We start from the raw sequence: 14,022 nt of genomic DNA, 5'->3' as shown, positions 1-14,022 counted from the left end.
AAAAAAAATTCACTAATTAACATTTTCTGACACACTCTTGTAAAAAAAAAAAGGCAATAATTAACCAGAACTCAAAGTCACACTGAGGCCACTGAATTCCCACCAAGCTCCAGTCTACAAAGTGGGACCTGTTTGCTTTGCTCCATGGTCTAAGGACCCGAGCTGGCCACCAAATGTCAAAACATGTCAGCTTTTTTTCTCACTTTTACTTTTTCTAAATTGTCTTTTATTGAAATCAGTACACCATCATGTGCATTTGTGTCAGTTTGTCATCATGTTTATGGTCTGGTAACCCAGTCTTGACATTCAATACAGCTGCTCTACTTCTTACTTCTTCCCACTCCACATAGCTATGGTAAAAGCTTCCTTTTAAATTTAATGTAAATATTTTAAGTGGTTATTATTTTGAGTTATGTTAATAATAACTAGGAAATATGCCAACTTTTCTGTTAAACTTTTCAGTCAGCTATAGTAAATGTCATGATGGCAGCTGTCTATAGCTAAAAAATATCTACTTAAATGTGTCTGCACCAGTGACTGCTCCATATTTTCCTTGACTTATGTACTTGCCTGTAGCTTCATGGTATCCGACTTTTTCCACACTCATCAGCGTTGTTGAATCCCAATGTTGTAGAAAAATGCAGTTTCAGTCAGAATTTTATGGACCAAACTCTTAACATGCACTTAGCTGAGTTGGAAATGACACACTACAATTATTTCTGCAGTCTGCTTATGATGCCTTCTTACTGACAGAGATCATGTATGTGATTGAGCAAAGTTATTTGAGCTTCTACAGCTTACCTAAAGCTTTTTCATTCTTTATTTCACTATAAAATTGGATGCAATAGTTTTGTAAAGTTGAAAATGATTTTATTTCAGGTTAAACCACAGATAGAATTGAGATAAACATGGTGACATTTTTCTACCACAGTTTCTTCTTTCCTGTGTTTCAGTTCGGCTAAAGCTTTATTAATGCACCATGTGCCTCCTTCTCTCTCCAGGTTACAGCAGGATGGGGGATGCCTACTCGGATTCGGGTCACAGTGAAATCTCGTCCCGCTCCAGTCTCGTCAGTAACTCCTCTTTCGACATGGCCCAGGAGGAGAGGAGGCTCCGTCACTCTGGAGGTGTTGGGGAATCCCATGTGGGGGGACCTCGGCTGGAGAGAAGAGCCACCACTGACCCTGACCAGTACAGTCTGGGGTAGGAGCACTGAGACCTTTGTTTGAGCATCTGGGGTTTGTTTTTTTTTTAACCTGATGAGAGGTGTTGTAAAAATAAATTTTCCCTAACTTATTTCAGGTCATGTTCATCGATGCAGGACTGTCGGGGTATTTACGCTGGCTGCCCTACAGTACTGTCCTCGCCCAGTTCAGAAGAGCTGACTCAGGATCAGGGCGATCGCGTCTCCCTCGATGCTGCAGACAGTGGCCGTGGCTCCTGGACTTCCTGCTCCTCTGGTTCCCATGACAACATCCAGACCATGCAGCAGGGACGTAGCTGGGAGACTTTGGCGTTTGGTGGAGGTGGAACTGGCGGCGGCATCGGAGGACTGCCTCCAGGTCCAGAGGCCCTACTAGGTGGTCCTGCTGCACTGTGGGCAGCACAGGCCAGGGGGAGCTGGGCTTCTGCCAGCTCCTCCTCATCCTCAGCAGCATACTGGGGAGAGGACTCAGAGGGAGATACTGGCACCATCAAGAGGAGAGGAGGAAAAGACGTCAACGCTGACCCAGAAACAAGTAGCATCACATCCACTGGGTCAGAAGAGGCGAAGCAGCTCGGCCGGCCATCTCCATCGCCCATCACTGCTGGGGGTAAAGGTTCCATTTGTCAGTAATGATGTTCACTGTCCCACTGATTTTATTATGAAAGGTCAGGTTTTGGTCAAAACTCAAAGCTGTGTCGATGAGGCAGGATATACAAGACTAGAAATAATTATAAATAGCCGTCCAACTTTAAAGAAGAAATTTAAAAATACAGATAAATTGTGAACATTTTCTCCTTGACTGAGGCCATCTGAACCTTTTGCAAGGCGGTCATTGTTTTTTATTTTTTAAATTTATTTATTTATTTTTTTACTGGTAACTGGTTAGCTAGAGGCAAATGTCCATGGTTTATGGTCAGACTGAAGACAAATATTTTGTATTGTTCTCTGTTTACTTTAACTACAACAAACCACAGACAGATAACAGTAGCCTTCTTAAGTCTGTCACACCATAGATAGCTTGAGACCTTTATAAACAATCAACTCTGTCTGGAAATTCTCATAATAGTGTTTGTTTGATCTCTTATTCATCTATTTTTAGTAAGAGATTTTAATTTGGACCATTTGTTTGCTTTTTTTTTTTTTTTTTTCGCTCACCTGTGTTTGTTGTTTCTATGTTCTTATGGCCAAGATGTTTCTAACATACGCTACAACAAAAGGCTCAGGAAAATGTAATAACTTTATGTTGTGATGGTAATTCCTTCATCTCAAATAATTTACTAAAACAACAGTCATGGGTTTTTGTCTCAATAACATGTCATGTGTTTGGTATCATCTTGGTCTAATAATATGAAATATGAACAGCTTGATGAAGAGGAGTGTACTTTTTTAGAGTAGAATATGGTGACCACTTCCCCTCTTAACACAAAATACATGCTCCATGATGGAGTCACTGATTCTCTCTGTGACTTCATGATAAAGATGAGTCCACAAATTCACTTAACCTGACTACAAAACGTCCTTCTGTAAAATAATTTATAAATCTACAGAAAGGTTTTAGCATGAAGTCGGATGCTTGTAAAATAAGTGGACAGTAAGTTTGTGTCCCTTATCTTGAGCTTCTGCATTATAAGATATGGAGGTATGCCATAGAACAGCATGTGTGGCATGTCATCTTCCATTCATCACTCTAAAATGCCAAAAGTCATCTCAACTATTTCATCTCCAGGTCGCAAGGAGGGCCGTTACCGTGAGCCTCCCCCAACTCCCCCCGGCTACACCGCCCTGACAATCTCCGATCTTGCCGAGGGTCATCATCCACCGCCGTCTGCTCCCACGTCCACAGTGACCCACACAGGCCGCCGGCCACCAGACTACACAACAGCTCTGCAGCGATCACGCATGGTCACCCAGTCGCCAGACTCCCACCAGGCCCATCAGGCGGCCAAGCATCGGGGGGGCGGCCACCACCGCACCTGCTCACCAGCCGAGGAGCAAGAGCCCGAGGAGGAAGAGGAGGGTGAGTCCTTGTCTTCCAAACTAGTCGCTCTGAGGAAGCAAGTGGCACAGCATACACCTGAGACTCCCAGACCATGAGAGTGTGTGGGGTTAACAGGCAGGGCCCCTCTTACCAAGACAGGTAAAAAAAAAACCTCATTTATCACTCAGGTTGCCTCCTTCACTCCAGTCAACCTGCATGTGAACAGGGACACACATATGAAACTGACCTTCACTCAGCTCCCTCCACACAGGCACCAGCAGGGTCAGTCCCACTCCAAACATTAATGTCTTGTTTGATCTCGTAGTTGTTTATTTGGAGTGGGACCCTCACCTTTAACGCACAGTTTATCATCATGCATGAGTAGAAGCTCACTATTTCTCACACACACTACTTCCTCACACACTGTCCAGCAGCTTCTATCAGAGGTTCACGCTCCTGTTAAGGTCTTTTCACTCCTGCAATTAACTTATGCACCTTCATTCTCCTGCGCCAACACATACAACTCACAACCTGGATGAATTTTCTATTATTTTAGTCATCCTATTGATTGTCGTCATATTGATTGAAAAAATTGTTGGATGTTTTACGTTTTAGAGTAAATTCTTCTAGACAAGTGGAGGGAGTAAGGAGGAACAATGGAAACCGAAAGTTTACTCTCATCTAATACTACCAATCAAACATTTGGGTACACTCTCCCATTAAATCTGATTGGATAGTCAAAAGTTTGGTACACTGGTAGAAAAGATGTGTCAAAGCATGAGAGAGTCGGTACCTTTACTTGACAAACTATTGTGTGAGTCTGGCTAAAACTGGACTTTTAAGACATGTCTACATGTCCAACTGAAATCAGATTATTTTATGTTGCAATAACCTTCAGATAATTCAGTTTGGAGTCAAAATATTTCTGCGTGTATACATTCAACTTGAATTAAACCGGCTATGGCCGTTGTGTATATTCTACACAGCTCCCTTCTCAGGCTTTGATTTAGTTCTAACTCTAATTTATCACAACAGTGGCCCAAAATTTAAAAGGACGCCTAAATAAATGCAAACTGTACCCAGTTCACCACTCCAGATGGTACCAGTTTTCCACTAGCTAGGTCAACCACATACTAACAAGATGAGCTTCGCTCAGTAAATCAGTTCCAGTCCCGTACTTATTTTCTGGGACAAGAACAGTCGTCCAGTCAAGAGACGTAATTGACCTGTAATCCTAGTTTAGCTTACCTGCGCATATGAACGTGGACTGTGTAGGAAAAGTAGGTCATTCTTGTTTGTATTTATGCTTTGCAGTACTACACGAAAGGTACTGTAGAAATCAGCTCATTCAGTCAGGATTCTTCTGGTTCTGATTTATATGAACATGTTAAATAATCTAATATTACCATGCAACATATTGGATAACATGCTCAGAGGGGATTGGGAGAAGCTCAAGCTTACTTTGTCCCACCCCTTCTCTACAGGCAGTAATCAGTCAACTATTACACCTGGTGCTATTTCACATTACTTCATATAAATACATTTATACTCACAAAACGTACAGATATATTCATATAGACAGTGAGGGATTCATCTATGTACAAACCAGAAACAATAAAATAAAAAGGACTTGTTTTGGTTTGTTGACGACTGCAGCGTCAGAAATAGTTCAGTGTGTCGCCTTAAGACTGATACACTTCTCTTAAAATGTCCCAATAGCACTTAATGAGACATTTGTTCTCGCATCGGAAGTTTTTAATGGAAAATTAAGATCAAATATAAACTCGGACCTATTTGTGTATATCCAAAGAATTAAAATGTGCACAAATATTTATGATCAACAACAACACAAACAGGTCAGCAGCATTACATTTGAACAGAAACAACAGCAGCAGCAGGAACATTTAATCACTCACACAAATCAAAGCATTTTGTGTCTTTATGCTGGAGCCTCTATTTAAACTGTTACAGCTTAAAGCCTCCTTTAACTTTTCTGAGGGGTTACACCGGCGCACATGACCATGCAACCATAAACTGGCCTGAAAGTGCCGTCAATGAGCTGCAAACATCGGTCTATCAGATTTATGTAGCGTCACATAAATCCCAGAAATCATAACGCAGATACGTCCACATATTACCCCAATCAGCACCTTGCTTTTTTTTTTAAGTATATCAAGATTTATCAGCCTGTCATCATATAAGAATTGAATTTGTGTAGTTTGTTTGAAATAATTCGAGAGGATCCATTATCACTCTGTCATGGCATAAATGTTTTTGATTGGGTAAATACTTGCATTGTACTTGTAATGTCTGTAATAATAATAATTGATACAAAGAGATGTGGATATAAACCACCGTGTTATAAAAAAAAGAATTATGAGATATTCATCTATTAAAGAAAAAAAAATCAAGCATGATCGTTTTCAGCTTCGTTTATAGAACCAAAAAGTCAAAATGCCTTTTGACTGTTGTTTCTCAGTTAGGTTATGAGAAAGCAGAAAATCAGTCAGTGATGAAGCCATGCTTCAGACAAACAGCATGAAATTAATTCAGTGCACCATGAGTTAAAAGCAGCATTTAAACCCTAGAGTCTTTTAGAGTGTCCAATCCTTTACCCTCTTCATTTCCACCACGGACTGATCTAAGATCCGAAAAGCTGCCCTAGTTAGAAGACAGCGAGGAGAGGATGCGCCATCTTTCACTAAAGAGCAGTCAATCAAACATGCAACTATCACTCTTAACAGCAGTTTCATACATAGACACAAATCCAAACACCCAAACACACAACAAAAATGTGACATAACCAGTTGAGATTTTAATAAAACTGAAGCTCATTTCCTCTTTTCGCTGCTCTGTAAAGGCTGCTCCACTGAGAAGCCATTTCACACCCCAGCAGACTTAATCTGCCTCATTTACCCTGCAGCTTAGACCTCAGTGAAAATGTTAAAAAACTCCTGATTGAAATAATCTTTTCTTTAAATTATTGGTGCCACAATGTTTAAAGTGCATCTGTGTGACCCAAAAGACGGAAGGTTTTCATTCTAACATGTTGCCACAGCTGATCTCTTTAACTCTGCTGCTGTGTTAGTAGTTTCGATATTTAAAAAAAAAGTTTCCGCATTGCTAGTAACCTTTGGCTGTCTCTGTCCTTTTCCCTCCACAGAGGATGAACAGGTGTCAGCGGTCTGAGAGACAACAGTGGATGTGGTTTTGCAGTAACTTGAAGTCCCGTTGGTCCGGGTGGGCAGGATGAAAGAGACCAATGAACTCATCGTCAGTTACATACGTGCCTGCCTCTTCCACTTGACTCGAATTCCTCTGCTCATCTCCCTCCCCTGCCTTAAAGCATCATGGGGGGTTGAATAACCCTGCATGCAAAAAAAATAAATACTGTGAAGAAGAGACGAAGAGAAAGTCAAAGATGATGATGAAATGCCTGGCACTTTGGACAAATTTAAAGAGACTACAGAAACCTGACGGGGGTGGGGTGAACCTGCCACGTACACCCCAAACCAAGTAGATGTCGCTGTTTAGAAATGGACCGGTTCCTACAGACTGCCCCACCCCACCCCTAAACCAGGGACGAAACCCCACCTGTTAACACAACAGCATCATGACGTGTTGAGCTTCATCTGCACTTTCTCATTTTCTACTTTCTAAAAAAAAGAAAAACAGAACAAATAAAAACAATAAAACAGACTTTATTGAAGAAGGAGATAAACAACGGTTGATTTGAGTAATTTTCAACTACCAACTAGACCCCCCCCTCTTTTTTTTTTTTTTTTTTTTTTTTTTACTGTTTTCTTTGACTGATTGCACTCTGAGGCAGAGCAGAAAAACCAAGTCAGCCCATCATTTCTCTGCCTGGACTGTTGAGTGAACTTTTAATCCAGTATTATCTCATGTTCAGATGTGAAAGGTTACCACTTGGTTCAAATCCAAAAGCTAGGAGAAGAGCTCAATTTGGAGAATATACATGCAGTGTACTGATACACACACAAGGACAATACATTTTATATACCAGTAAATACATAAAAACACAGTTTAATTCTAATATTAGCACTTTGAGCACAATTCTAGATGTTACCTAGTGTTTGGCCTGAATACCAGGGTATGACATCCTTCTGGTTATGTCTCAGTCTTCTCTTATTGTTGTTGCTCTCTGTTGCACTGAGAAGAGTTTTCCTCCGTAGGAGATATCAAAAAGCACACCCACTGGAAATCATGGACAAATCCATCATTTTGGTCTCTTAAGTGCAGCAGAGGACTACGACTGGGCTAAAGCCAGAACCTTAGGAATCATAGTACAAACTGGGCGTGAAGCGAGCAGTCTGACAGAAAAACTGCCTCTCGATCCTTTTTTATTTTGTTGTTGTCACGGAGATGATCAGAGCAGCTGGGGTGGTGAACATCAGTAAATTTCAGAAGCTATTGTTGTATAAATTTGAGCTCAATTTATCTTAATGATCATGTACAGTTTTTTTTTCCTTCAAAAAAGCTTCCACTATTTCCAAAATTGGCTTTATGTTTTCCCCCCCAAACTGAACGTACATCTTGCGAATGTCCAAGCGCCTTATGATGCCATGATCGCATTCATGTCTTTACGATCATTCATGATGCAGATCATCTTGCTGAATCAAACGGTAGTGGAGTGAAATGCCTTATTAAAGAAACTTCCCCTGGTTTTGTTTTTATTAAAGACTCCGTGCGAGATGAGTTCAGGCATTTCCTTTGAGTTTGTTGTGGCTTCAGACGGGATCGTCAGACTTGGACTGAGGCCGTTTCCTGTTACATCTCAGTAGGTGTCCACACACAGCTTCCCTACATCCCTGCCTCTGCTGTTGTGCTTCAAAAGTCATCCCCAGAAACTCTTTTTTTTTTTTTTTTTTTCCTCTCCCTTTCCATCATATCTCACCGTCAGTGGAAGTGACTGAAGATTTCTGCTTTTTTTCTTTGACTCCGGTGGAGAAGTTGACGTATGAAGTAACTTTTTTTTTTGTTTGTTTCCAAGGCTGCCAATCAAAACATTAAGCATCCAGTTAAGAAAAGAAACTTTTTTGTTTTCATCTTATCACTGAGTCACACTGATCACATTGATCAGTCTTGGAAATTACAGACTGAGAAGAAGAGGAGTGACTGCAGTGTTTTCCACTGTGTTCTGTGACTACACACTAATTTGTTGGGTTTCCTTTTGTTATTGTAATTTTTTGTAATGGCTGCAGATAGATTGTTAATTATTTGTTTGTAATACAGTGGTGACATGCATCATTCACTTTCATTCAACTCTGAAGATAATGTGCATATTAGTGGGTCGAGTCCTTTTTCGAAAAACAAAAAGTTGCACAAAAATGTACAAGCGTAACGATAAGTGTAGTAGGTAGAACTGCTACTCTGTTTGATGTGTGATGTCAGTGAGATATGTACATTTAGCTGGTGATCACCTTCTTTTCTTCATTCTTTCTTGTACTACTTTAACCTGTATGTCTTTTAAAAAGACAATTGGTGGAGTATGTATCAGTTGTTTTTTGTATTTTTAATACAATAATTGTAAATATTGGTTATATTTTTGTTCAAATGTAATATGTTTATGCCTCAACATCCAGTTTATATGAAGCTGGGAATCAATAAATACTGCATAAAGACTTAGGTTTAAATGCACTTATTCATCTCTTCTGCATTTTGATGTCTTTCTTTTTTCAGCTCATTTTTCTTTCCCCAAAGGTTTTTCCCCCCAGATTCCATCTAGTGTTTGCACAAGTCATGGAAGCAACTTGAAAAGTGTAACGCTCATACTTTTCTATCTGACTGCAGTGGGTCAGAATTAATAAAAAAAAGAGAGAGATATTGAAGTCTGCCCTTGTATTTATTTACTTGCTTTTGTATTGTCTTGTTATCTCAGGCTGTGAGAAATCCCAAATCTCATTTCTTTCATACCATCTACTTTAATTTTTATTCGCCTCTTCCATTAGCTGTTTCATTTTCTAATAAAATTCCAGAGCTGCCGCCTTAATCTCCATTGAAAGAAATAAGAATTAGATGGGGCCAAACTTATTACCTCTGGCGCATGTTTTGGAGATACAAGCTGCTTTTGTCGTATTATGTTTTCTTCTTACAAGTGGAATATTAAGTCCTTTTCATTCGCAGTAACTATTGGGATGTATTTTTACTGGAGGAGAAGTAATTGATTTGATGGGAGTCGCCTGCAGCAACATAGCAGCAAGAATGATGTAGAATTATGAAAGAAGGACATTTTTATCCAAAATACCATAAATAATTGTTTTTTCTTAATGAGCCTGGATGTGGTGTCATAAAACCAGACCACAAGAGGGCACTGTTTACTTAAACTTGATCTGAAAGCATATTTTGTACACCAAATTTGATTCCTTTAAACTGATCATATTAAAAATCATCACAGGCCATCTTTTATTTTCAAGCAGCCTTATTATAACTTCAGTCTGTCCTCGTCTGTCTTATTGGCCCTGTTGACATCTTTACTGGTTCCCTGATGCCTTAGCTTCCTGTTTATTAGTGTTGGTTACGATGGGGAGATGCCCTGTGCTTGTACAGTTTGACACTGCTGCACTGACACCTTATCGCAGCTTGACACATCTAGTCCTCATGAATAATGCAAGCTAGGTTGTCGTCCTTCCTGCTAATACAGAGCCGGGGGCTCTAATTTGTCTCACCTTACAAAGAAACAATGACATACATCCCCACAGAGAAATGAGGAGCTGCCCACACACTCCTAGTTTTAACATTGGAAATAAAAGTGAAATATCAGGTTTGCTTGGTTTTGAGCCTATTTTCAGTCTTTCTCAGAAATATGGGAGCCATCATATATTTTTTGTCATTGATTGGCTACAAAATCCAAAAAGAAAAGAAAAGAAGAAGCTGCTGCCTCCAGTGTTTCAGCTATAGCAGAGTGAGGAGACTGAATATTAAAGTTGGCAGAGTGGTTTGATTTTTGGGCTCTCAAAAGTGACTAAAATTACTTCTTCCAATCTCTCTTTAAGAAGTTTCCAGTCTGTGGATCTACCTGTACAGCTGCACCCTCCATCCAGGTCTATGTGATTAACCAGAATAGAGATGAGAAATGGAAGCATGATTACAACGGACAGCCTGGTGTTTATTTCTTACCACTAACGAGACGTGGAATCAGTGCATGGAAATGACAACAGCAAGGAAAAAGGTTACATTTAATTACTTTTATATATATTTTTTTTTTCTTCAAATTTCTTATACCCACAAAACAGACAGAACATCCCTAACACAGTTTTTTTGTTTGTTTGTTTTTGAGGATAAAAAATCTAAGGACAAAATATTCCTCTGCAGTTGCCTGCAACAGGAAGATAACCGTGACTGACAAGAGAATGAATGTGGAACCATAACCAAAAAGAAAAAGAAAAGCTAAGCACTGCTGCATGAAATTACAGGAAACGTTGCTGTAATCTGTGTCCAACAGTACAACCATCCCCCTGACTACAGTCAGAGGAAACATATTTACTTGGCTCTGGAAGTGTGCTGTCCTCTCAGGGCCACCAGGGGGCACTCTTTACTATGAAATGATGCCAGATGGACCTGTCCACTCTTTCTCTGGGCAATGGGCCTTATCAAGTCAGAACAGGCAGCCAACGGCCCTCTGTAGATAGCCAGCTGGTTATGTGCGTAAAGCCTGGGCCCAAAGTTGTCGACCGCATTCAATTGAGGCAGCTGTGGGCCATATTATGGCACTGTCTTGATTCCTTTCATGGTAAATTGGATGAAGGCGGCATTGCTAGGGCTTAGGGGAGTGGAGATGTCACTGCGTTCACCAGGTTGCGTCTGGACTCCGCAGGGTCTGCACAGACCCGAACAGACAATTCATTTAAAAGTTGTCAGAGTTGAAAGAAAGAAAGATTAATAAAAGCTATATTTTCTCCTCTGCCTAGGTGCTTTCCTGTGCAATTTGCTGAGGTAAAATCCAGTGAAGGTCACGGGGGCCAGCAGTGGTGAGGAGCATATTCACTCCTCTTTGTTTTGATTGAAAGGAATTTCAAATTTCATGTGCCTCATAAAGGGATTCCTGCTGTTTTCATCACACCCAGCCTCCCATGCAGAAAAAGTGCCATCTAATATCAGCATGGCATTCTTTAATTACTGAGGATGCTTTTTCTGGATTATTAGATTTGATGATTTCCTCTGATATTTGCATATAGATGCAATCTTCCATCAGTTTTTGACATGGCTTTAATGAGAGCACAACAAGACATTTTTTCATAGTAGACAAAAAAGAAATTACATTTTATGTATCATATAATTATAATTAAAAAAACCATCTGGTCCTTTCTAGGTCTTAAAATTAGGTAAAAGCAAACCTCAGATGAACAACAACTCATAACATGTTACATCTTTTAACAAACTAAAGCTAAATGTAGAAGCAGTGTATGAAAAATTCAATACTCCCATCTGAGTTGAAGCACCTTAAGCAACAATCACTAGAACTAAGTGTACTATCAGTCTCTCACATGATTGTAGAGGAATTATAGCTGCTTTGTCTATAAGATATTGACTCAGTTCATTAAAGTTTACAGCCATTTGTTCGTGCACAGCTCTCTTAAGGTCCCACCACAGCATTTCAGCCAGGTTGAAGTCCAGATTTTGACTTGACTATTGCAGCACATTGATTCCTTTTTTTTCAGTCATTCTGTTATAGATTTGCTGCTGCTGTGTTTGGGACCATTGTCCTGTTGGGTGAGCCAATTTGGGCCAAATTCTAGCATTTGAGCAGACTTTTGGTCCACACACTGACTGCAAGATGCCTATGTCCCGTGGCTACAAAACAAGCCCAAATGTCTGTGTTGATTTGCTATGTATTGTTGTCACCAAACACGCTGCTGTGCATTATGTTGTTTTTATTAGATATTTTATCCTCTAGTTCCAAAGCCACCTAACAAACAAATCATACAGCAGACTTTAGGTATTAAAGATGCAAATCACTTCTCAATAAAAAAAAGATGAACAATAGAGCGCAGCACGACAGCACACTAGCCTCCTGTAGCATAAATCCACATGATATAATCTGCCTGTCTTTTCTAGAAACCAAAGGGAGCCACCCCACGCTTGAGCTGCTCTGCAATACAGCCAAACATCTCCACAGTCTTGTCCATTCAAAGGACATCATTACAAAAGATTTTTAGTTTCTTTTGGTGCAACTTCGTAGAGTCTTGCTCTTGGATGTTTTGCAGTTTCCAACTGGGGGTCCATTCCTGTCTTACACGTTTTCTTCTTAATAATAATCTTTCTCACTGTAGCAAGATTGACTAAATTGTGCTATAATGGCCCTGTAAACCCATCCCAGACTGGCGAGCAGCAAAATATGCCACTCTAACATCATTGCTGCTGTCTTTTCTCTTTGAAATTGTGTTAACACACAGCTGAATGCTCCAGACTAGCTCAAGTTTTCATTACTGCTGATGATCAGTTACTCAGATACATTTGACTAGCAGCACCTGCTACTTACCTTCCTAATTCCTGTAGAAGGGTGTACTTATTTTTCACACACTGCTTCTGCACTTTGGCTTAGTTTTTGTTAAATAAACAATGCAATGCGCTGATGCTCATCTGACATTGTATTTACCTGATTTACCCTAATTCATCTCCATGACCCTGAATTGATCAATGGACAATTTAAGGCAAGACAATTCAAAGTGCTTTTCATAAAACATAAAAACATTACAGCAGGGTGCAGGGGAAGAAAAAAAATATACAAATGCATTAGAAAAACAAAGATTAAAAAAGATAAAATTGATTACATAAAAACAGCAAGAAAAAGCTCAGATAAAGACATAAAGTTAAGATTCCAGCATGAAAGGACCAAATGTAGATTTGGACTTCTAAATAAAAACTAGTGAAATGCAGGAGAGAACAGGTGGGTTTTCAACCTTGATTTAAATAAACTGAGTTTTTCAGCTGATCTGAGGCTTTCTGGGAGTTTGTTCCAGACATGTGGAGCATAGACCCTGAATGCAGCTTCTCCATGTCTGGTTTTGACTCTGGAGACTGATAAGAAGCTGGATCCACATGACCTGAGGGTTCTGGTAGGTTCATACTGGGTCAAGAGGTCACTGATGTATTTTGGTCCTAAACCATTCAGAGCTTTATAGACCAGCAGCAGAACTTTAAAATCTATCCTCTGACGAACAGGCAGCCAGTGTAAAGACCTCAGAGCTGGACTGATGTGGTCCACTTTCTTGATTTTAGTGAGGACTCGAGCAGCAGAGTTCTGAATAAGTTGCAGGTGTCTAATTGATTTTTTAGGTATAACCTGTAAAACAACTGTTACAATAATCAAGCCAACTAAAGATGAAAGCATGGACTAGTTTTTCCAAGTCTTGCTGAGACATGAGATCTTTTACCCTTGATATGTTCTTAAGGTGATAGTAGGCTGACTTTGTAATTCCCTTAATGTGTTTCTCAAAGTTAAGGTCTGAATCCATCGCTACACCCAGATTTCTGGCCTTGTTGGTGGTTTTTAGTTGTATAGACTGAAGCTCTGTGGTTGACACTTAATCGTTTCTCTTTGGCTCCAAAAACCATCACCTCAGTTTTGTTTTTGTTTAACTAGAGAAAGTTCAGACACATCCAGTCATTAATCTCTTCAATGCATTTACCAAGAGCCTGTACGGGGCCTCGGTCTCCTGGTGACATTGTAATATATATCTGTGTGTCATCTGCATAGCTATGGTCACTAATTTTGTTTTTCCTCATGACCTGTGCCAGTGGGAGCATGTAGATGTTAAACAGAAGAGGCCCCAGGATGGAACCTTGGGGAACTCCACATGTAATTCTTGTCTGCTCA

At 40.0% G+C, this 14,022-nt stretch overlaps 1 protein-coding gene across 11 annotated transcripts in view; it reads left to right on the top strand.

The window, feature by feature from the left end:
• rapgef2b (Rap guanine nucleotide exchange factor 2b) overlaps positions 1-9,025 on the top strand; it is a 94,484-nt gene extending 85,459 nt beyond the window's left edge. For 10 of the 11 annotated variants that reach the window (XM_041990045.1, XM_041990041.1, XM_041990039.1 and 7 more), the window contains 4 exons: positions 1,002-1,203; positions 1,303-1,814; positions 2,934-3,344; positions 6,349-9,025. In XM_041990045.1, coding sequence (XP_041845979.1) covers positions 1,002-1,203; positions 1,303-1,814; positions 2,934-3,301 — 1,082 coding nt within the window. In that variant the 3' untranslated portion in view covers positions 3,302-3,344; positions 6,349-9,025. The remainder of the gene's footprint in view (positions 1-1,001; positions 1,204-1,302; positions 1,815-2,933; positions 3,345-6,348) is intronic. The other variant, XM_041990043.1, reaches the window with a different exon arrangement.
• The last annotated feature ends 4,997 nt before the right edge of the window (positions 9,026-14,022 follow it).

The sequence above is a fragment of the Melanotaenia boesemani genome, chromosome 7, assembly GCF_017639745.1.
Source record: "Melanotaenia boesemani isolate fMelBoe1 chromosome 7, fMelBoe1.pri, whole genome shotgun sequence".
NCBI classification, from domain to species: domain Eukaryota; kingdom Metazoa; phylum Chordata; class Actinopteri; order Atheriniformes; family Melanotaeniidae; genus Melanotaenia; species Melanotaenia boesemani.
Note: the sequence above shows the minus strand (reverse complement) of the source record. Positions and strands in the feature narration are given on the sequence as shown.